This window comes from Zophobas morio, unplaced genomic scaffold (genome assembly GCF_036711695.1).
Source record: "Zophobas morio isolate AGI-343-1 ecotype UQ-CSIRO unplaced genomic scaffold, CSIRO_AGI_Zmor_V1 ptg000023l, whole genome shotgun sequence".
NCBI classification, from domain to species: Eukaryota; Metazoa; Arthropoda; class Insecta; order Coleoptera; family Tenebrionidae; genus Zophobas; species Zophobas morio.
Genome location: NW_026972128.1, coordinates 7738578 through 7762188, shown reverse-complemented (window position 1 = coordinate 7762188; position 23611 = coordinate 7738578). Strand labels below are relative to the sequence as shown.

Here is a 23611-nt window from a genome sequence, read left to right as displayed (position 1 = left end):
GAACAACCTTAAATGAGAAAAAAACAACGAATGTAGTTTAAAAAACGAAAAAAACAAAAGAAACAGCGAAGACCGACGTTTTTTCGGTTGCCTCCTATAGATTTTATTGGAGATCTCTCGCTTGATGGTCCCGCAGTATTCTGCGAGCATTTAGGTGTCATTTAGGTATTCCATCGATCTTGGTAACGTTTTTCTATCGACAAAATGCCCAGATGGATGCGTTCTCTATGATGGTAACTCACGTCGTCACAATTTTTGGGGAAAAAATCAAGGTGCGAGTGTATAAAATGCACTTTTAAGAATATGTTAATTTTAAATTTTTTATATGATGATAACATGTCTTCTACTTACTAAACGTAGTTTTCTTATTGTTTCCCAAGAAGTTTGTAGTAATTTGATTACAAAAAAATACACCTTATAGTAAGTTTCCTATTACTTAATAGTACGATTTTTGTATTTTTCAAAGGATAATATTTTAAGATTACTTTTAAATGAGAGCTAAGTTTTGGTTTAGCCCTTTATAATATCATTTAAAATTGCTAATTAAATAATAATTGACTGCTATAATAAAAGTTAGAGTTTAGCTGTTGACCAGTGTTATTATTATTTTATAATAAAACATTTCATGCTGTTAAAAAATGTCTAAAAACGATATTCAGAACTGGAAATAAAAATAACATCAGGTTTAATAAACATTTTTGCGATGTACGTACTGAGTATTTTTAAAATCAAAATTGTAACTTTATTATTTGAAAAACTTTGTTAGTCGGCCGTCTCTTCTTTCTTATTTTCGTACTTGCAGGACCACAATTTATAATCCGTTTATTCTGTCTGAAATATGGGGGCCTAAATCCTCTTCATCCACTAAATAATATTATTACCGAGAATGTAATTACGGCGGTTGAGATCATTTGGAAAAAAGCTTTGCGGGTTCAGAGGAGATCTGATGACGCATTTTCTTCTATTTTAACACGACGCTGAACATCTATAAATCGCCCATGAGATTTATTCGTTTTATACGAGGGATTATGGAGGTATAACATGAAAGTTGTAAAAACAGAAATAAAACTGCCTGTACATTTGTTTACCGATTCGCCGGAGCACTGAAATATGACCCACTTTCGGCTGTATTCTTCGAGAAAAAAACTTGTTTTTCATAAAGGATAGACGTTCTGGTTTCCATAATCTACGGAACTAGAAATAGTTCCGTAAGGATATAAGCTTCTGGCATTTTTCGAAAGGTCAGGTCAGGATAAATCCGTCATTTTAATATTCTCCGCATGAATGTTAAATTTTTCATGCTTGAGAAGTTTTGCCATGATTGCTGTAAAACGCAATATATTGATTTTTTGTTGAAGTTCTTACATTCCTGTCAGGTTGCTGAAGACGACTTTCTTGTAAATAAAGCTTCGTGGGGCTTGAGCGCGATAAAAAGCAGTTTCGGAGGTTGGTATACCAGAGGAAATTTAATTTCAAAACTTCGCCTCCACGGATTTGTATTAACAATGTTAGGGAGCTTTTGTTTCTGAATGTATATGTATAAAAAATGAAGATGCGTTGCGGTAACAAGAGCTTGAAATTGTTTATTTTTTTCATATATTTTTTCTTGCTTTATTTTATCTTCGATCTATGTTTACTTTAATTTCACAAAGTACTAGGAAATATTTTCTGAGGCACTAAATATGGCAATATTTTAAACATTCTGTACAGTCTCCGTGAGGTGAAGCAATACTTTACCGCAGTTTATTCATGTACATATCTAATTGCAACACGAAATAACAAGTGGTGCAACATTTATGTCGTATTCGCTACTAATTGGATCGCTTAATTAACTCGGGTTAATTACGAAAACATGATAAAGTGTGCTTTATCTAAAGTGAGTAGGTAATAAAATAAGAATTAATTTTAATTAAAATAAGTGATTATGCGAGCTTCCTTCTGTATCTTTCCTCGTTTTGTTCTTTTATTTATTTTTATTTCCCGAGCGTAAGGGAAGGTAGTATTGTAATCGAGTCCATCAGACGACTTGCTACTTTCACGTTTTCTCACGTTTCATGACCCCTAGAGTTCGAAAAAAGTGATCTCCTATTTTCGACTGTTTGTGGTCTGTGCCCGTTTCTTTTACATATTCGTAAAATTTCGAATTTTCGATTTTTTTATATTTCGAGTTTTCGATTTTGCCATAACCGAATTTTTTAAATTTTGATTTCTCGGTTTTTCAATTTTTCCATTTTTCGAGTTTTCGATTTTGGAATTTTTGATTTTTCGACTTTCGATATTCGTTTTTTCGATGTCGATTCTTGGATTTTTCGATTTTTCGAAATCTCAATTTTCGAATTTTTGATTTTTCGGTTTTTGATTTTCGATTTTTAGATTTTTGAAATTTAGGTTTTCCGATTTATCGGATTTTCGTTATGATGTTAGATCGAATTTTCGTTTTGTTTACTTTTCGATTTCTCGAATTTACAATTATTTGGTTCTTCGAATTTTCAAATGTTCTATTTTTCTGTTTTGATATTTCGATTTTTCGATGTGTCAATCTTTCAATGTATCAATTTCTCGGTTTTTCGATTTTTGAAATTTTGAATGTTCCAAATTTCGGGTTTTCCATTTTTTCACATTTCGTGTTATCCATTTTTCGATATTAGAATTTTCTTAATTTCGATATCTCGATTTTTCAATTTTCGATTTCTTGACTTTCGATATTTCGGTTTTTCGATTTTCGATTTTTAGGTTTTGGAATTTTAGGTTATTTCGAATATTTGATTCATCGAATTATTATTTAGTTTTTTTTCCGATTTCTCAATTTTTCAATTTTTCACTTCTTTGATTTTTCAAATTTTTTATTTTTCTCTTTTGATGTTTCGATTTCTGGATGTTTCAATTTTTCAATATTTCGATTTCTCGGTTTTACGATTCTTCGGCTTTTCGATTTTCAAAGTTTTAATCTTCGAAATTTCGAATTTTCGATTTTTTTATATTTGGAGTTTTCGATTTTTCGATAACCGAATTTTTAAAAATTTGATGTCTCGATTTTTCAATTTTTCAATTTTTCGAGTTTTCGATTTTAGAATTTTTTATTTTTCGACTTTCGATATTCGTTTTTTCTATGTCGATTCTTGGATTTTTCGATTTTTCGAAATCTCGATTTTCGAATTTTTGATTATTCAGTTTATGATTTTCGAATTTTAGATTTTTGATATTTAGGTTTTCCGATTTCTCGGATTTTCGTTATGATGTTAGATTAATCGAATTTTCATTTTGTTTACTTTTCGATTTCTCGAATTTTCAATTTTTCAGTTCTTTGAATTTTCAAATGTTGAATTTTTCTCTTTTGATCTTTCGATTCTCGATGTGTCAATCTTTCAATGTATCGATTTCTCGGTTTTTTGATTTTTCTATTTTTGAAATTTTTAATGTTTGAAATTTTGTGTTTACCATTTTTCCACATTTCGTATTATCCATTTTTTGATATTAGAATTTTTTTAATTTTTCCATTTTTCGACTTTCGGATTTTATAATTTTCGATTTTTCGATTGTTGATACATATTTCGTTTTTTATATATGTCGATTTTTAGATTTTTCGATATCTCGATTTCAGAATTTTTGATTTTTAGGTTTTTGATTTTAGATTTTTAGATATTTGAATTTTACCTTTTCCGATGTCTCGGATTTTCGTCCTTTTGAATAATCCATACATCGAATTTTCATTTTGTTTCCATTTCGATCTTTCAGTTCTTTGATTTTTCAAAGTTTCGATTTTTCTCTTCTGATGTTTCGATTTCTAGATGTTTCCATTTTTTATTGTTTCGATTTCTTGGTTTTACGATTCTTCTGCTTTTCGATTTTTTTGAATTTTTATTCTTCGAATTTTCAAAAGGAAACCCTTTTCGATTTCTCGATTTTTCAATTTTTCAATTCTTTGACTTATCATATTTTTGATTTTCCATATTTTCAATTTTTGTTTTTTTTTTATTTTCGATATTTCAATTTTTACATTCTTCAGATTAGACTTTTCAATTTAACCTTATCCTGTTATTGAAATAAATAAAAATAAATGTACATTTTTTAAGATTTCGATTTATCAAAATGTCTGTTCCATTTTTCAGTTTTTTAATTTTTATTTTTTTTTACTTATCGAATTTTTATGATTTCTCGAGCTTCCAATTTTAATATTTTTCAATTTTTGATTTTTTGACTTTCCGTAAGATTGTTCTATTTTTTCGAACTTTCGATTTTCCGTTTTTCCATTTTTCTACTTTTTGTTTTATAGAGGCAAAAAACTTTCAAAGAGCGGGGTTTATTGGGGTTTACTTCAAGGGCGAGGAAAATTCTGCCGAAATATCCTTCTTCCATTTTTTTTTCTAATATTTTAAAAATAAATGTAAAAACTTATTTGAAAAAAATATTTCTTTCTTTTTTTTTTCATTTTTTCTTGTGGCAAGGTTGCCTTACATTTTATTTTTATCTTATTTTATTGTTAATTTTCCATTTAGATTTAACAGGCTGAAGTGAAGATGAGAACAGAGGCTTCTCGAAACATGTCTTTTCTATAATAAAAACACCTTTTCAAAAATGTGGAGTCAAACATAAAACTTTTTATCTTTCATATTAAATTTTTACCTTTCATATTGAAAAATTATTGTTATTCTTATCTCAGTGCCTTTGGTGGTCGTCATAATTTTTGATTTCGGTAATAAGGAATATGAGTAATTTATCGCAAATTGGAATTTTGGTCTACTTAAACTTAAGTGAGTATAATGAAAAAAAAAAAAAAAACAATTTTCTAAAACAATTCTAAAAAATATTAGTGTCATAAAAAATATATATATAGGTTGTCAAAACATTGTTATTGGTAATACTTATTGAAATTTGTTTTAATGTACAGAATTTATCATAAATAACAGTTCACAAAATCAAATTTATTCATTTTTCGAAGAAACGGGATTTGTTGGACTGTACTTAAAGGCGAGGGAAGTCTTGTCGAAATAACCTTCGATCCCTGTTTATTCTACCCTTTCTTTAAAGTAAATGCTTCCAATCGCGGTACTGATTTTAATATGTAATTTAATATGACATAAGCCACCGAAAATAAATAAAAATACATCAATAAAATAAATCAGACCATGTTTAATTAAAGGGATTATATGCTTGAGAACTCAATTTTTTCTGGAAAAACTCATGACGAATGGTTTCAGAGTATCCATTAGGGTTCATGTTCACATAATAACATGAAATTATAGTTTCATTTTCCTAGTAGTGGTTTACTTATGAAACATTTACATATTTATTTGGAAACACTATGGCTATAATTCCACTTTACATGTTATAATCAACATGCTTATGTTTGTTCGATAACTTGTTCACGTGATTTATATAAGTTATCAGTGGTTGTAATCTGCACACAACAGTGCTACAGCAAGGGCGAGCGAAGTTCTGTGTAAATAACTAACTGAACGAAAATTGGGTTTTTCACAGCTACTTGACCACGAAAGTGCAAATTTACCATTTCGGTCTGTCTTTGTAGTCAGTTTCATTTCATTTGTCAATTAAGAAAGCTTGTAAATTTTTCCAGATAGGTAGCACAATGATTTTTAAAAGCTTTGTAATATCTAAATTAATGTGAAAATTTCAGTAAGTTGTTAAAAAATCCTGCATTTTCGTATTCTGTGCCTGCATATTATCAGAAAAAGAAAGGAGGCATTCGTCAAGATGATAAAATAGCGCTGAATATAAAAGAAAACTTTTGGTGCCTGATATTAACAAACATTATCATGCTTTTGGTCATGACTACTAAAATTATTGAAAATGTAACAAACTTCTTATAAAATACAACAAAAGGTGGAAATAACAAATTAATTCCATTATGACATATCTGAAGAATGTCAGCTATAACAAAGCGCAATGAGGGACGGCGCCAAATTGGTTTTATCGATTTTAGGAATAGTAAATACGTGCCTTGTAAATTAATTTCATCCATCGGATTTAACTCGCCTAAAAAATTAATCCAATTTTTACAAGACAGACACTTGCCAGCTTTAGAACAGTATCGATTAATAAATTTGCCGTGATACTTGATCAAAGGCTGAAAATTGCGTGGGGGCGGGTGATTAATTAATTTTAATGTCAGCAAACCTGTGCTGTTGTTATTTACAGCATCTATTTGATGCGGCTAAGTAATTAGTTTAGCCTAGAATCATTATTATTAGGGTAATATCATGTAGCCCATCGCTGTTAGAAATTCATGATGTGTTTGAAATTTCCTGGAGATGATGGAAGGTCATTTCCGCTACCTTCGGATCTATGTGCCAATTAGCACTGGGGATGGAAAGTGGTAACAAAGTTTTAGAATTGGTTTACAGAAGTAATTAAACAGTTCGGAGTTTGCTTAATACAAAAATCTCTTTATGGATGAGAACTGCCTATTTTCGTTAAATAAAATTAATTGGAGGGGTTTTGTTAAGCGCGGCTTCTCAGAAGCTGGAAATTAATTTCCTTTTCATTATTTACAAGACAAAACGTTGTAAACATTTTTTGTATGCTATCCATGTCACGAAATTTGAATTTAATTGAACTATTAAGTTTTAAGACACCGTCTGCATTTATGTTCTTCATTATCGTGTTTTATGTTCATTATTTGGTGGACAATTGATTACTGATATTAATTTAAAATAAATTATTATTTTACTTAAATAATTAAATAAATAAATACATAATTACAAAAAGTACACGACAATATTATCTATAACGGTAAAGTTCATCACATGGGCACTTCTCAACGAATTAATAACTAGTATCGATTCCTGTAATAGCGACGATCCAGGGTTTGAAAAACGTCGTTCTCATATAAACTCCCGGTAAATAGGGTGCTGCGCACTTTATACCATGAGACACAGTACCAGTTAATTGGTACCTTCCGTCAGGCCGCTGCAGCACCAACGGCCCCCCTGAATCTCCCTGAAAAATGGCAAATCAATAAAAGATAACGAAAAAAGGATCAAGTTTACTTCGCAAGAATCCTTTTGGCCGTTAGCATAACCGGCGCACAAAAACGAATCCAGGATAACTTTTGAATGTCCTGCCGTGCGGAACATTTCCTGGCAAACGTGATTTTCCATGATAGGAACCTGCACTTCTTGGAGAACTGAAGGGACGCCTCCTCCATATTTCAAGCGACCCCATCCTGTTACGGTTGCCATTCGCCCTGTGAAATCTTCGTTGTCTCTAGGTAGACAGATCGGGACTGAAAAAAATTATAAATGAAATCATCTGAGGTATTTTTTAGACAAAATACCAAGAAAAATACTCTTGTAAAGAAAAATAACTTAAAATTTTCCGTCTTGTTAGAAGATAGCCACAGGCATATTTGATTTTATTGTAGGTGAATTTTGTCGATAAACCTATGCAGCTGTGTATATTTTTAGTGTTCGATCAATATCGTAATTATTATGAAATGTGTTAAAACGTGGGAGTAGCGATTGTAATGATTATATCACAATTAATTGCTTTTGGGGAATGATACAGCTGTTTGTACATGTAGACATAAAGTTTTATCTTTAAATTTGCCATTTAGTTCAAAGTAAAGCAATGGCTTCACAAACCTCCCACGCGGAAACAAATAACGTCAAATAATTTAGGTGGAGTCACTGTTTTATGGATATGCTGCATTTATGTGTTTTATTAGAATTGCTAGCTTATCAGAAAATTGGATAAACTGAACTATATATGACCAATATAACTGGAATAACGAAACAAAAAGGTGAATATTTTTTCATTAGTCCAGTCATAAACTTTGCATTAAAAGGTAGCTGGAAGCGTATTGAAGTAATTACCTTAATGTTGTAATTTCCAGCAACTGTGTCAAGTTCCGTACTTTATAAACAATCTTGTATTGATGTACGAGTAGATGTGCTAAATACTGGTCATTCAGTTTTCTTTTTTTTTAACGGAAGAAATACGAGTACATGGTGTCAATTCTTAAGAAAACCTATGGTTATTAGCTTGGTTCTAATTTCTTGAAAAATTAATTACCATATAACGTTTATAAATATCCTTAGCTTTATTTATATATGTAGAGATGACTTACTAAATATGGACCCGTTGGAATTCCACCAATATTTGTTAAATCTTGTCCGTCATCTTGTGTGGAACTCGGGCAAATTTTTCAACTATTAATTTAACATGGTGTTTTTCCTAATGAATCGGGACACGTTCATCTTGTTTCTGTTTTTAAAAACAGTAAGAAATAATCATAAATCCGTGTGCATTTGGTTGTTTTTCCAAAATTTAGAAAACGTAAAAACAGTCAAAGCTAATGGATTCGGTTTTTGAGTCTTATCAAATAACTTCTGGTGTCCCTCAGGGTTTGCGCCTAGCCCCAATTCTGCTTTGGCATACACAAGTGATAAGCATATGATGTAAATGTCAATAGTTTTAACAGGTTTCAAGTGGCCTTATCTTTGTACATTTTTTCTCTTCTAAGACGCTATGTATCGCAACAAAGGCTCATGTGTGCCTCAGTGAGTTTTAATATTCATATGTGCCTCAGTGAGTTTTAATATTCATAAGAAATATTTTGATGAGTAGTAATCTATTGTTCAAATTTATGCCTTTCTAGGGTATCATTAGAAATTAACAAATTGGTAGTCAAGTGCATCAAATTTCGGGTTCAAAGACGTCTCTAAGTTGGAATGATCAATCAAAAGAAATTGCTGACACGAAAATATTGAGCATATTTTCTAGCCATTCTTGTGTTAAAACTAACTTGTTTATAAGGAGAGGGAATTTCGATTAAAAAAATCGGCTCCGAAGACTTAAGCGTTGAAGCAGTTGAGATAAAAATTACACACTGTATAAATACGATAGATGCGTATTAAATACTAGTCATAACATTTAATATTTTGACTATCTAAAATATGGTCATATTTCATTTTGGCAAGTTTGAAAAAAGGGTTGGAATTTTCGAAGAAATGAATTTTTAGGCAACTTTGCCCTTTTTGAAATGTTGACCTTTTCTTAAGCACTTTCGAAAATTACTTAACTATTTTTTCAGAATCGCCAAAACGAAGGATGTTCGTTTTTAGGATATCATAAAAATTTTAATTTGGATCGGAATATTTCGAAAATGTTGAAATGAAATATGGCTATTTTTGGAATTTTATAAAAATTTGGTTTTAAGTCTAAATTCACATTTGGAAAATATTGGTACAAGAATAAACTCGCTATCTTTGTGGAATTAACACGTCGAGATATTTCCCAACATCTGTTTGTGTGGCTTCTGGAGGTTGAAATCTGCAAAAAAATCTCTCTGGATAATTTTTGAAGGTGATCGAAAAAAGTTCCAAATTTTTAAAAGGGGGAGTATTGAAAAATTCCTAGGAAATAGATCTCGACGTGCTGATTAGAAAAATGTAACGTATTTATGGTCCGGAGCAAAATTTTCGAAATATTTGGTTCGAAAGTATTTTTTTTAAGTCAAACAAATTTCTTTGGGTAATTTTCGAAGGTGGTCAAAAAAACGTCAAAATTTTCTAGAGGTGGTTTCGAAAATTTGAGTTTTTTCGAAAGGCTACTTAAAAATCCACAAAAACTCTAGGAAACAGATCTCGATGTACTGATTCGAAAAATATAGCGTACCGGAGCAAAATTTTGAAAATATGTGGTTCGAAAATAACTTTTTTTAATTCCTAAGAATTGTATAATAATTCAAATGAGCGATGCTGGAAAAATGACAGGAATTGTTAAAGAAATGAAGCCGAAAATGTCCTTCGGAAGTCGAAATCTACAAAAAATCTCTCTGGGTAATTTTCGAAGGTGATCGAAAAAAAATCGAAATTTTCCAGAGGCAGTATTGAAAATTTGAGCTTTTCGGAAAAGGTACGTAAAAATCCACAAAAAATCCTAGGAAACATCTCGATGTGCTGATTCGAAAAATATACGGTGTTTATGGTTCCGGAGCAAAATTTTTGAAATATTTGATTCGAAAATTAATTTTAACTGATGATTCTGGAAAAATGGAAGGCATTGTTGAACAAGTGAATCCGAAAATGTCTTCTGGAAGTCGAAGTCTATCAAAAATCTCTTAAAGTGGTAATGTCGGAACATTTTATAGATGGGGTTACTCAAAAATTGAGCTTTTGAAAAATTTGCCACATAATACACAAAAATTCCAGGATATAGATTTCAAAAAATTCAAAAAATATGAGTGTTTAAGTATTTTTTTTTAATCTTCGAAATTTGCATAATTCAGACAGGAGATTCTAGAAAATTGATACGAATTTTCGACGAAATGGAGTCAACTATTTCTTTCACAAAATTGCAGCCAATGGAATTGATAGAATTTTCATATTTTGGCAAATCCATAGCGACTTAACGAACATTTTTGGGAATCGATCTATAAGTTCCTTGCATAAACCAATGACAGCAAAGTTCTAAAGCGACAATTCCTGCATGAACCAATCAAAAAAGAGATTTTCGAAAAACTGAGATTTTCTCACTTTTTTACTAGGTAGTGATGGTGATATAATTACAGAGAAGGAGTGATTTTGCGTTTAAATTTTATTTAAAAATTTGGTTTTAGGAATGAAAATTCGACTAAGAGGTGAAATTTTCTTCAGGAAATAGTCTGCCAAAAGACCCCTCGATTTCGGGGGAAATTGGTGATAATTTCTCTTAGTCTCGGGAAAAATAACTTGAAAATAACTCAAGGTCAAAATTTACAAAAAAAATCTCTTTAGCTGATTTTCGAAGGTGGTCGTAAATTTTATAAGGGTACAAAAAATTGGAGCTTTTGGAAAGGTTGTTTTATAAATTCACAAAATTTCCAGGATATAGATTTCGACCTGTTGGAGCAAGCTTTTCGAAATATTTGGTCCAAAAGTAATTTTTTTTAAAACATCCCAAAAAATTTCCATATTTCATTAGGCGATCTTGGAATAATGTTAGGAGTTTTTTAGACAATTTGTTCAAAATCTCAAGTTTTCAGTACCTTAATGAAAATGTAGACCTCTGTTCAACCACCTACGAAAATTACCGAAAGAAAAATTTTGTGCAGGTTTCGATATCTAGAAGTTACTTTCGGTCTTTTACTATTTTTCCAGCATCGACCAATAAAAGTGCTAATTTTTAAGACTAAAAAAATACTTTGAAACTAAATATTTTGTCGATTTTGGACAACTTTTCAGACGTTCAATTCTACAATATTCCTTATCAAAATTTCAAACTTTTTTCCTTCCAACATTATCCAAAGAGATGTTTTTGTAGATTTAGACCTCTGAAAGTTTATTTTCGCGCCATTTCTTCTATAATTCCTACCATTTTTCCATAATTGACCACTGAAACATGTCAATTTTTATGATAGAAAAAAATTGGCTTTCAAACCGAATATTTCTAAAATTTTGCTACGGTACCATAAACACTCTAATTGAGAATTATATCCCAGAATTTTTTGTCAATTTTTGAACTAATTTTTTCCAAGAAATATGAAATTTTCAGCCTTTTTTCGACCAATTCGAAAATTACTGAAGGAGATTTTTTTTATAGATTTCGACCGCCAGAACTTATTTGCAATCTCATTTTTTGAAAAAGAAAAATTATTTTTCCAGAATTGCTTAACAAAATGTGGCAAATTTTAGGATAAAACAAAAACTGAACTTCAAACCGAATATTTTCGAAATCCTGCTCCAAGATCATAAACACGCAGTATGTACGTCGAGATATGTATTCTTGATTTATTTGTGAATTTCTAGACAACATTGTCAAGTTAATTTTTTTTAGTATGAAAATTTCGATTTTTTTTCGTTCACTTTCGAAAATTACCTAAAGATTTTGAACTCGAAAAGTTATTTTCGGCCTCATTTCTTCAAAAACTACTATTGTTTTTCCAGAATCCCCAGTGAAATATGACAATGTTTAGGATTAAAAAGAGATTTTCAAACCGAATATTTTTATAATACTGCTATATTTTTCGAATAAGGAGGTCCAAATCTATATTTCAAAATTTTTGTGGAATTTTGATAACTTTTAAAAAAGCTCAATTTTTTAGTACTCCTATCTTATGAAAATTTTGACCTTTTGACCAACTGCGAAATTTCCCTAAATTTTTGTGCAGATTTTGACTTCCGTTTCAGTTTTTTTTTTGAGTTTTTTTTTTTAAATTAACGTTCAAACCGAATCTTGCTAAAGTATGGTTCCGGGACTATAAACACGCTATGTTTTTCGAATCAGTTTGCGAGATTAATTTTTTAGAATTTTCATGGATTTTTACGCAACTTCGCCATATTCGCAATATTTTTCAAAACTATATGTGTTTTATTATCCATACTGTTGTGTAAAACTGACTGACATTTAATAGAATTTTCGAAAAGTGTTAATTATACAAAAAAAATGAGGTTATTGCAGGTATACTTCACAATGTTTACAAAAAAAATCAAAGCCAACTTGATGAGTTTTTCAAATGAACACCCGATATCATAGACAAGCAAAAAAATTGTGGTCTCATTGCATTGGTAAGTTAGAATGTATTGTTGAAAGCGATAACTTGTAGTTTTCTGGGTTAATGAATTGAATATAATAATATTATACAGTTATTGCAAATGTCAACTGTCGAGAATATCATCCAACAACTGTACGTATAATAAGTATGTGTTAAATAAAATGTATCTTTTAAACAAATAGTATAACAATATTGAAAAAAATAGTAATTGTTTGAAATCAAAGGTTTGTTACTTTGCTTATATTCATTTAAATTTTTAAAGTTACTTTGTACGATGTTCTACGTTCTAGTGACCAAAGTTAAGTAGGTGTAATGCAAACAACAAACAGTGTCACAGTGTGAACAAGAACGTTTTGAAAACTTTACAATATTCTATTGTCGTTATTGTGAGTCGTTTTCTGCGAGAAGAATAAATAAGTCCATGTGACACACATTTTGCTTGCTCAAAGTAGGGATTCAAATAAAATATACGCCATATTTACATATTTTCTAAACAACATAAGTATACTTTCTAGGTAACGTTATTTGTCCATCTTCGTGCACCAGGAGGTATTTATTGTACTCTTTATCAACACCGCCTGCGTGGAAGCGAAATACAGTTGTCAGATCTCCTAAAATATTGAATTATTACGACTGTGGTCTGTTCTGGAATCAATAAACGTGGCAGGAAACTTTCAACGTAAAATGAGGAGATAAATTGTACTGTCGCTTAAAAGAGCTTGTCACAACAGAATAATCAAAATTCCCTTTTCATACCATTAATAGCTGGAAGACTGAATCAATCAGAGTATTTGTTCTAATTTTTTATGAATGAGGTGTAATATGCGTATGTGAAGCGGATCCTAATTACTCATCGGAATTTTCTCAGCTACAAATTCGGCGTCTTTGTAATGGATCAACGAACCGTTCCGCCGATGATTATAATAGAAAGTAGCCTGATCGCGCCCAAGCACACACACAAACTGAATCATAATTGACCGTCTACCTACTTTTCGATTTAATTTGCAAAAATACCGTTCACTGAGCAAACAAAAAAAAATGAAACTTACTTATGTGTGCGTCGAATTTGACCGGAGATTCCAGTTCTAGCAGGGCCAAGTCGTTCTCGAACGTGGCCGGATCGTACTTCCTGTGGACGATCACTCGTTTGACGTTCCTGGTGAGGGGCCTCCTCGTCTCGAAATCCCCGGAAATGTCAAACTCTCCGAAAACGGCCACCAGAGAGGCCAAAAATCCGGGCTGGCAATGGGCGGCCGTCATTACGTACTTATTGCTAATTAACACGCCGCCGCACTTATTCTTTGTGAAAAGGCCCAGCCATGTCGACTCACGAACGAGGACTTGCCAAGGAAACTCGCCGAAAGTTGCCCCTTTACCACCGACTATTCTTCCGGTTTTGTACAAAGGTCTTATGCCACATTCTGGAAAAATTATATCGTTAATATACAGGTTCGTAGCCAATTGTGATGCTTTTTTTGGGTAATTTTGTTTTGTTTTCAAGGTTCTTGTATAGTAATTATATAATTTATCGCAGAATGTGGAGTAAAAACTCACATGTTGGGCGACATCTTTATTGCAAAAATATAAAACACAGGTACCTTTTACCCACATTGCGCGTAACAGTACAATAATATGTTAATAAATAGTAATAATAAGTTAAATATACAAACTAAACAAAATTACCTAAGAATAAAAATTGGCAACAAGTACATGAAGGAAGGTGATTCAAGCCCAAGAGAACGTGTCTGACAAACAATATACAGGATCTTCAAAGAAACGCAAATTAGTGACAACATGAGTCGTTTAGAGTCAAATCGATCTTTACAAATGTCACTGATATTTTTTGTGTTAAATTTTTACATCAGACTAAATTTTTTGCGACTAGAGAAACGACATAATATGCATTTTTTTTTACTACCAAATATTTTTTAAAAGCTAAGTAAAATAAATGGCACACAATTTGACAGTCGAAATACTTTTAAAATAGTTAATATAGTCAAACATCCTTGAGTTGGACCGGCCGCGAAGCTTTATGAAACTTTCCTGAAATTTCTAGTGACCGATTTGATACGAACCGACTCATATATGAATTTAAATATAAATAGAACAGTAATCAGTGCGAAAGCGTCACTTTTGTGGATCCTTTACTAAAAAAAAAGCAACCAATCACCATTACGTGAGTCCTCTTGGGTTCGAATAAGCTATAACAAACAAACACAAATAACAATTAAGCAGGAATTGCCCTTTCTTATATCACAATAGATAAGGAATAGGGGAAGACTTCATCTTCTCTATTGCCGATGTCGTCTCCTGAAGGGTTTGACTCGTCTTCTGTTTGAAGTTTTATCTGTGAATAATTAATAGTTTAATTTGTAATTATCCTACTTTTATTATGTAGCGAGCACATTATCCGACGTGCAACTTTACGTCATGTGCACTAAACGAGTAGAAGTATAATTTAGTGGAAATGAAATGTTTTATTCATAGTTGCACTTAGTGTAAAAGCTTGTTGCTCTTTCAACTTTAACTCTTAGCTATAAAAATGAAAGAAAAATGAGCCCTTAGTAAATGATAGCAACATGCGAATAGACTCAATTTTTCTTGTACAGCATAGTTACGATTACTTTGTTGAATAGGTATATAGGTCAACAGGGATGAGCTGGGGAGCAGAAACAGAACAACGCACATTAAAATTATTTAAACGGGGTTTAGATTTGTGGAAAAGCGCTTTAAAATTCTGGCGGTTTATCTTCCAAATGAGCTTTGTCAACCACAGCCGACACTCATGTTAAAGGTTAAAGTGATGCAAATTTAAGTAATTAAATTAGACGCTTACTTAAACACTTGCTTTGTTTCCCATCGTTTAGTCACAGTTAACTGTAACTTTTGCTGCTTTATATTGTTCAGTGATCACACCCAAATGTATCTATGAACTTTTTATTATGGTGAAAATGTACACGTACTATTACTGTGTTAACATTTACTTACGAGCTAAATAAATAAAATAATTTAATTACCTGGTTTGTAACTAACTTTGTATTTATGTAATGAATATATTATTTTTTTTATTATTATTATCATTTTATAGTTTAAAGTCGTTACTGCGAAGCTGTGATGTTTTTTTCCAGGATTGAAACTTTGAACATTTTCTAGGTCAGTTGGAGATTAATTAAATTTCGAAAATAAAATAGGTATATGTACATAATTCAAATTAAGTTATCCAAATTAATAAGTTGAGAAAGCTCTTAGTAACCATATTCTGGAGGATAATAATGAAAATTGATAAATATTGATTTGTTTTGTCGACACTTCTGTAATAAAGTCAATTTATTAAAAGAGCGCATTTCGATAAAAACACAACATTGAAAATTTTGAATATCCGAAATAGGGGGTCCTAACTCCCAACACTATTTTTTTAAAAATGTAAAACCTCGGGGGACCCAAATGTATTTTTTTAAGAATGTCAGTGAAATCTTTTCGGAGGTCCCAGTTGTCTTTTTTAAAAATGTAAAATCTTCTCGGGGGCGCCAAATTTTTTTTTAGAAGATGAAACTTTCTCGGTGTTCCCAACTGTCTTTTTTAAAAATGTAAAATCTTCTCGGGGGCCCCAAATGTCTTTTTTTTAAATGTGAAACATTCTCAAGATCCCAACTGTGTTTTTTAAAAATGTAAAAGCTTCTTGGTGGTGCCAAATGTCATTTTTAAAGTATGTGAAACCTTCTCAGGGGTCCCAACTGTCTTTTTTAAAAATGTAAAACCTTCTTGGGGGCCCCAAATGTATTTTTTAAAAATGTAAAATCTTCTCGGGGCCGCCAAATGTTTTTTTAGAAGATGAAACTTTCTGGGTGGTCCTAACTGACTTTTTTAAAAATGTGAAACCTTCTCGGGCGCCTCAAATGATTTTTTTAGAATGTGAAACCTTCTCGGGCACCTAAAATGATTTTTGTAGAATGTGAAATATTCTCAAGATCCCAACCGTGTTTTTTAAAAATGTAAAAACTTCTCCGGGGCACCAAATGTATTCTTTTAAGAATGTGAAAATTTCTCGGGGGTCCCAACTGTCTCTTTTAAAAATGTAAAACCTTTCGGTAGCGCCAAATGTCATTTTTAAAGTACGTGAAACCTTCTCGGGGGTCCCAACTGTCTTTTTTAAAAATGTAAAACCTTCTTGGGGGCCCCAAATGTATTTTTTAAAAATGTAAAATCTTCTCGGGGCCGCCAAATGTTTTGTTAGAACATGAAACTTTCTGGGTGATCCCAACTGACTTTTTTAAAAATGTGAAACCTTCTCGGGCGCCTCAAATCATTTTTTTAGAATGTGAAACCTTCTCGGGCACCTAAAATCATTTTTGTAGAATGTGAAACATTCTCAAGATCCCAACTGTTTTTTTTTTTTAAATGTAAAAGCTTCTCCGGGGCACCAAATGTATTTTTTTAAGAATGTGAAAATTTCTCGGGGGTCCCAACTGTCTCTTTTAAAAATGTAAAACCTTCTCGGTAGCGCCAAATATCATTTTTAAAGTATGTGAAACCTTCTCGGGGGTCCCAACTGTCTTTTTTAAAAATGTAAACCCTTCTTGGGGGCCCCAAATGTATTTTTTACAAATGTAAAATCTTCTCGGGGCCGCCAAATGTTTTTTAGAAGATGAAACTTTCTGGGTGGTCCCAACTGACTTTTTTAAAAATGTGAAACCTTCTCGGGCGCCTTAAATGATTTTTTTAGAATGTGAAACCTTCTCGGGCACCTAAAATGATTTTTGTAGAATGTGAAACATTCTCAAGATCCCAACTGTGTTTTTTAAAAATGTAAAAGCTTCTCCGGGGCGCCAAATGTATTCTTTTAAGCATGTGAAAATTTCTCGGGGGTCCCAACTGTCTCTTTTAAAAATGTAAACCCTTCTCGGGAGCGCCAAATGTCATTTTTTAAGAATGTGAAACCTTCTCGCGGGTCCCAACTGTCTTTTTTAAAAATGTAAAACCTTCTTGGGGCCCCCAAATGCATTTTTAAAAAATGTAAAATCTTCTAGGGGGCACCAAATGTTTTTTTAGAAGATGAAACTTTCTCGGTGGTCCCAACTGACTTTTTTAAAAATGTGAAACCGTGTCGCGTCGGGCGCCTCAAATGATTTTTTTAGAATGTGAAACATTCTCAAGATCCCAACTGTCTTTTTTAAAAATGTAAAAGTTTCTCCGGGCGCCAAATGGCGCTTCTTTTAAGAATGTGAAAATTCCTCGGGGGTCCCAACTGTCTCTTTTAAAAATGTAACACCTGCTCGGGGGTCCCAACTGTCCTTTTTAAAAATGTAAAACCTTCTCGGGAGCGCCAAATATTTATTTTAGAAGATGACACCTTTTCGGGGCTCCCAACTGTCTTTTTTAAAAGCGCGAAATCTTCTCAGGGGTCCCAACTATCTTTTTTAAAAATGTGAAACCTTCTTGGGCGCCCCAAATGTCTTTTTTTTTTATGTGAAACATTCTCGGAAATCCCAACTCTCCTTTTTAAAAATGCGAAACATTCTCAGGGGTCCCAACTATCTTTTTAAAAATGTGAAACCTTCTTGGGCGCCCCAAATGTCTTTTTTTATGTTAAACCTTCCAAATGCATTTTTTTAAGAATGTGAATATTTTAATAAAAATATTTTAACTCCAGCTTTACTGAATATCGTTATGAAACATGACCTTGTAAAGTACCCTTTAAATTTCGAAGAAGACAGAAAAGGTAAATCTGGATTTTTATATTCTAAGACAAGTGAGCAAAGTATGAAAATAATCATTTGCCACTTAAAAAAAAAAAATGGATCAGGTCAAATTTCGAATACTCTAATAAATGACGTTGACAAAATTAGAATGTGGTCAACATTTTTTAGTTATAGTAGCGACTCAGAGAGAACATATGGTGAATGTAGAATTTTGAATAATAAAACGAAAAAAAAACAAGCGAAAAAAGTAGTTACAAAATCTAAAAATAAAACACCTACAAACACATTACTAATTTTTCTTGAAGTCTAGATTCTGATAATAAATATGAAATTTATTGTTCAGACAGTCACAGTTGTGCCATTATCGATATTTATTACAAGTTTTTTTTGTGCACATTTTAATAAACCTCATAGAACTGTAGATAATTGTGCCCCTTTGGAAAGAACTTGAAAAGATTTTATGTTGTTTTTGCCACTTAGAAAATTATTTGTGATATACTGTTTAAGAAATGACAACCAAATTTGTTGACAGTTACTCACAAAATTGTCGAATATCAAATTTATGCTACACAACTTGGCGAATAAACATTTATAAATATTTTGTATTTTTTGTGTTTTTTATCTTGCTTTGTTCTGAAATAAATGTCCTCTTTTTTAAAGAATCATAAATAACGACACTCGTTCAATAAATCAAGCGTTCAAGTTTGTGTGTTGTCCTGTCTTCTGTTCTACTTATTTTTTTCATTATTTTAACTGTTTTCGAAATTAATTACCTAGTATACGTAGTATTTTGGTTAATGACTTGAGTTGTTTCAAACGACAGTGTTATTATTAATTTAACAATATCACAAGGTCTGAATACATAAACAAAGTATAATTCTGTTCAATTTACATTTCTGCTCCAGTTAGCCATGATATTTACGTCAGCAATTTCAACTACACTGTGACGCGTCATGGTCCACTAGAGTAGACACTTTAAAAATCATAGGATATAAAATGTGTTTTAAGCAAATATCAAAAAATATTTCTGTCAAATTCAAAAATACTTACGATCTCTATATTGTTCGCTATCCGGAAGAGTATTTTCTTCCTCAATGTAAGATTCCGTAGTAGTCTGAGGCTTCTTCGTAGTTTTGGGCTTCTTCGTGGTAGTAGAAGGTCTCCGTGACGACGTACTCGACCCCGGTCTCCTCACAGTGGTCGATCTTCTCACCGTAGGTTTGGTGGTTGCTGGTCTGGAAGTCACAGGTCGTGCAGAACTCGGCCTCGACGTGGGTTTCGCCGAAGGCTTCTTAGTAGTAGTTCCTTGCTTCTTAATAGGCTTCTTGGTCGTTGTGCCCACCGTCGTTGTGCTTTTATTGTACACAACATCCTTCAAACCTGCGAAGGGTTCTTGCAACCCTTGGATAATTTTATTGACAAATGATTCCACCTTGGTGTTTAGCACATCGTCTTCGATGAATGCTGGTGTGGTGATATCGTCTTCTTCAAAGCCTGGATTAGACATATTTAAGTTGGGGTTGCGCACAGGCGGGAAATTTATTAGTTGATCTGGACTAGTTTCAGCTTCAACGGCGGCAGTGTTGAAGTAATCATATGGTGACAAAGAACTAGAGATACTTGGTTTCGGCGTTATTAAAACAGTGGGTTGTGGACGCTCACTGGTGCTGTATATGTTTTGAGTCACGTGGTTATTAATGGTCACACTATTGATGGGTTTGAGGTTGGAGTTAATGCTGGGTCTTGGGTATGGTGGCCGGGGTGATGTGTACACCGCTTCTGGGGATCCATACAGTGGTTCTTCTAGAGGGCGTTTTGTTAGGAGTTCGTCGTCGGTGACTGGACTAAGAACGATGAGTGTTGGGGCTGGTGTTGGATATTGACCAGGTGCTGACGTTACGGAAAACCCTGGACCGGCTACGTGTGTATTGACCGTGGAACCAGGTCTTCGGGTTGGAAGGCCGCTATATACGTATGACGTAGATGGCGGTTTCGTTGATAGGAAAGCTAGAGGTGAGTTTGCCACAGTACTGTGGCCACTACCCTGAATGGTGTTTCGCACTGGCGTAGTTTTTTTATTTGAAGTTTTAGTTGGTTTAGTTTTTCTTCGTGTGGTGGTTGTGATTGGAGTTGTGGTTCTTCGGGGTTTGACTGTGGTACTAAAGACATACGACGTAGATGGTGGTTTTTTGGTTGTTGTGGGTGGACTATACCCAGGTCGTCTTGTGGGAGTTGCACTGAAAACGTACGACGTTGATGGTGGTTTCTTGGAAGTATACCCATAACTCGGATTATTCGTAGAACTCTCGTTCAACATTTGTAGTATGTTTACTATTGAATCAACTTCTTGAGTTTTGTTAGGGGTCATGTGTGAAATTGTGGGTACTAAAACGTACTTATCTCCATCTGTGGGTTTCGGTGGTTTTGGTCTGAAAATCGGTTTTTGATAACCCGGCGTCGGTGAGTTAGAAATTGAAATGTGAATAGTCGGAGCTTCAGAATATGGCACTGTTGTATCTTCTAATCGTATGGTGGTTTTTCGGTCTTCCTCCATTGGAGCTTTCGTGGTGACCCTAAAATCATTAGGACTAATGCTATTGCTGATTCCGTGTAAAATAAATGTCTCTGGAGCGGTAGTATGGGTCACTCCCGTGGTGCTAAACATCGGCTGGTCACTAATTTGCACCACCGCGTTATCCTCCACAGTGGGTAAAATTCCCGGACTTAATAGCGACTGTGCTATTTGCGAAACCCCGTTCGACATAATCTCCATAGGGGAAGGCGTCGAGACCATAACTTCATTACTGACAGAAGTCACAGGATTAATATCACTGTCTATGAGCTCTCCCATCGCACCAGCTGGCAACTGGCAGCAAGCTCCAAAGAGAAATCCGTCCATGCAAGCGCCCACAACTTGTCCATTTCTTTGACTACACTCATGGTTGAACATACAAATGCTCGGACCTCCCAGAGATGATGTCGATTTTCGTGTAGGTTTACAAAAGCGGGGCGTTATCCTGTATCCTCCAAAGAGCTTTCGTGACTCTGAAACAGAAAATTAATTTTAGAGATAACAATGCAGAAGCGTCGGATAATATTTTCGGGTCTCGCGTGGATTTCCGTTTTTCTCGCCAAAAAGAACTGAAGTGTAAATAATGTGTAGGGACGCTCGTTCAAAGCAATAAAATAGTCACAGTAGGGTAAAGTTGGCAAACTAATAAAATCTTCCAGCTGAAACCGGAATGCCATGAATTAGAACTATTTTGTTATTTCGTGCGAGTGGAATTTTATTAGGCCCGAAACGGTTGTGTTCTTAATTAGCTAAATGAAAGGGATGTTTTATGTGACCTTTAGATCGCCAAAATTCATCGAATTAAGTCAAGGCAAACAAATAAAAATTCATAATTGTTTGTTACAACAATAATGTGAGTTTCATTACCATCTGCTGGTTTGTTTTCACGTACGCGAGCTTAAAAAATTCCTACCGAAAGCTAAATAAATAATAACAGAGACCAGATGTGACGATGTTTGTATTGTTTCATAACTCAAAATTGTAGCGAAAGGAAAACTTTGCTCCTCATATATCGTCTCAGGTGAGCAAATGCGAATTTTGCTTCCATCGATCGCCCTATTCGGAAAGCTCATATACAGACTATTTAGACAGGAAATTGGGTTATAAAATGTAGTGCAAGCGTTAAATTGCTTTTGCTGGCGGGTTTTTGCACCGCGATGGCTCGTTTACGAAATAAGAGTTTGTTCACACCACGCTTGAATCATTTTAGGGTGATTGTGAGCTGTTATGGATGCAATATCGCCCGACTTCTGTTTCCACATTCATTCCCAAACGAGCGACCTTTCGACGTTAATTGCGGCGATTTTCTCCTGAAGAACGAATGCGAAATACACATTCCCGTGGTGTGAATGCGACTTAACAAGATGTTAAAGTGCTATATATATTCCAGAGATATGCGGAAACAGCTCGAGTATCCGCTGGTGGGTTCTCGAAATTGTATTATAAAACCAACATTAGGATACGGGGGAGCACAAAACACTGTAAATATAAATTAAGAATAAGTCTTAATCTTGTTGTGTATACTCCCACTTAACACAGTTTAATTAAGTGCAGAGAATCGCAAGTTGTCACACTTTCTTGACATGGATTTATTGGTTTAATTAAATAATATTGCAGGAACTAATAGCGCCATTAACTATCGGCAGCATATGGTCTTGGTGGAAAGCGGGACACGGAAATATTTTGTTCCGTTTCGATTTTGGATAAGTCGGAGAAGAATTATCACGATGACGTCACTGTGTGTCATGTTTTTGTTGTCCGGTTGGTTTGTGACCCACAAAGTCCGGACGGAAGTTCCACTGAGGAATGTTGTGATTCATCTTGAAACTTGTCTTAAGATATGCATTTTCAGGCTTTATTAGAAGCAGGTTGTTGTGGGTTGGTTCTTACATAAATCTAGGTTGAAGGAGAAACACAGAATTCAGATGAGGGTATTCTTATTCAATTTTGTATTTGTCTGTCTGTCTGTCTGTTTACCGTGTGTCTGGATTTTTATTAGACAGATTATCTTTGAAACCACTGGATCAATTATTGTCAAATTTTGTATTTATATTAGGAAAATCACGTAAATGGTAAAACGCTAACCAAAAATTGGCTAATCATCCCACGAACACATTGATGACGTCATCTCCAAAGTTCACAATAGTAAATTTCTTTTTATTTTTATAAAATAAGATACTCCTGTATTTGTGGTGTATGAATCCGTGTTCAGTTTCACTCTACACATCCAAATTTTTGGAAAAAAAATCAAATTTTATAACATTTTGTGATTTAACTTTGAAACTGCAAAGCCGAATACTCTGAAATTTTGGAAAGTTTCACGATTACTGTGATCATGGTAAATCGTTAATCAATCTTTATGCAAAATATTATGACTTATTTATGATGGTTTATCAATTTCTCGACTTCCAAATTTTTCAATTTTTCCTTTTTTCAATTTTTCGATTTGCAAATTTTCAATTTAGCAATTTTTCATTTATTGATTTTTTTATTCCTCAATTTTTCATTTTTCAATTTTTCGTTTCCTCAGTTTTTCATTTTATCGAGTTTTTATTTTTATTTTCTCTACTTTATATTAAAAATTTTCATTTTATAACTTCCTTCACTTTTTCAGTTTCTTAGAATTTTATAATTTTTCGTTTATTCAGTTTTTCAAATTCCTCGATTTTCCAATTTTTAAATTTTTCAATTTTGTTTTTTCGATTTTGCATTTTTTTTTTATTTTTCAGTTTTTCAATCTGTAATCATTCGATTTGCCAATTTTTCGTTTCTTCAATTTTTCAAGTTCTTGATTTCCAATTTTTAGATTTTTCATTTTATACTTTCTCGTTTTTTCATTTTTGCAAT

General features: G+C 33.0%; 1 protein-coding gene across 1 annotated transcript in view; it reads right to left on the bottom strand.

The window, feature by feature from the left end:
• Positions 1–6731: 6731 nt before the first annotated feature.
• Flz (filzig) overlaps positions 6732–23611 on the bottom strand; it is a 42417-nt gene continuing 25537 nt past the window's right edge. The window contains exons 2-5 of the mRNA XM_064062842.1: positions 19243–21237; positions 13543–13914; positions 7008–7243; positions 6732–6957 (exon numbers count right to left, since the gene is read on the bottom strand). Coding sequence (XP_063918912.1) covers positions 6784–6957; positions 7008–7243; positions 13543–13914; positions 19243–21237 — 2777 coding nt within the window. The 3' untranslated portion in view covers positions 6732–6783. The remainder of the gene's footprint in view (positions 6958–7007; positions 7244–13542; positions 13915–19242; positions 21238–23611) is intronic.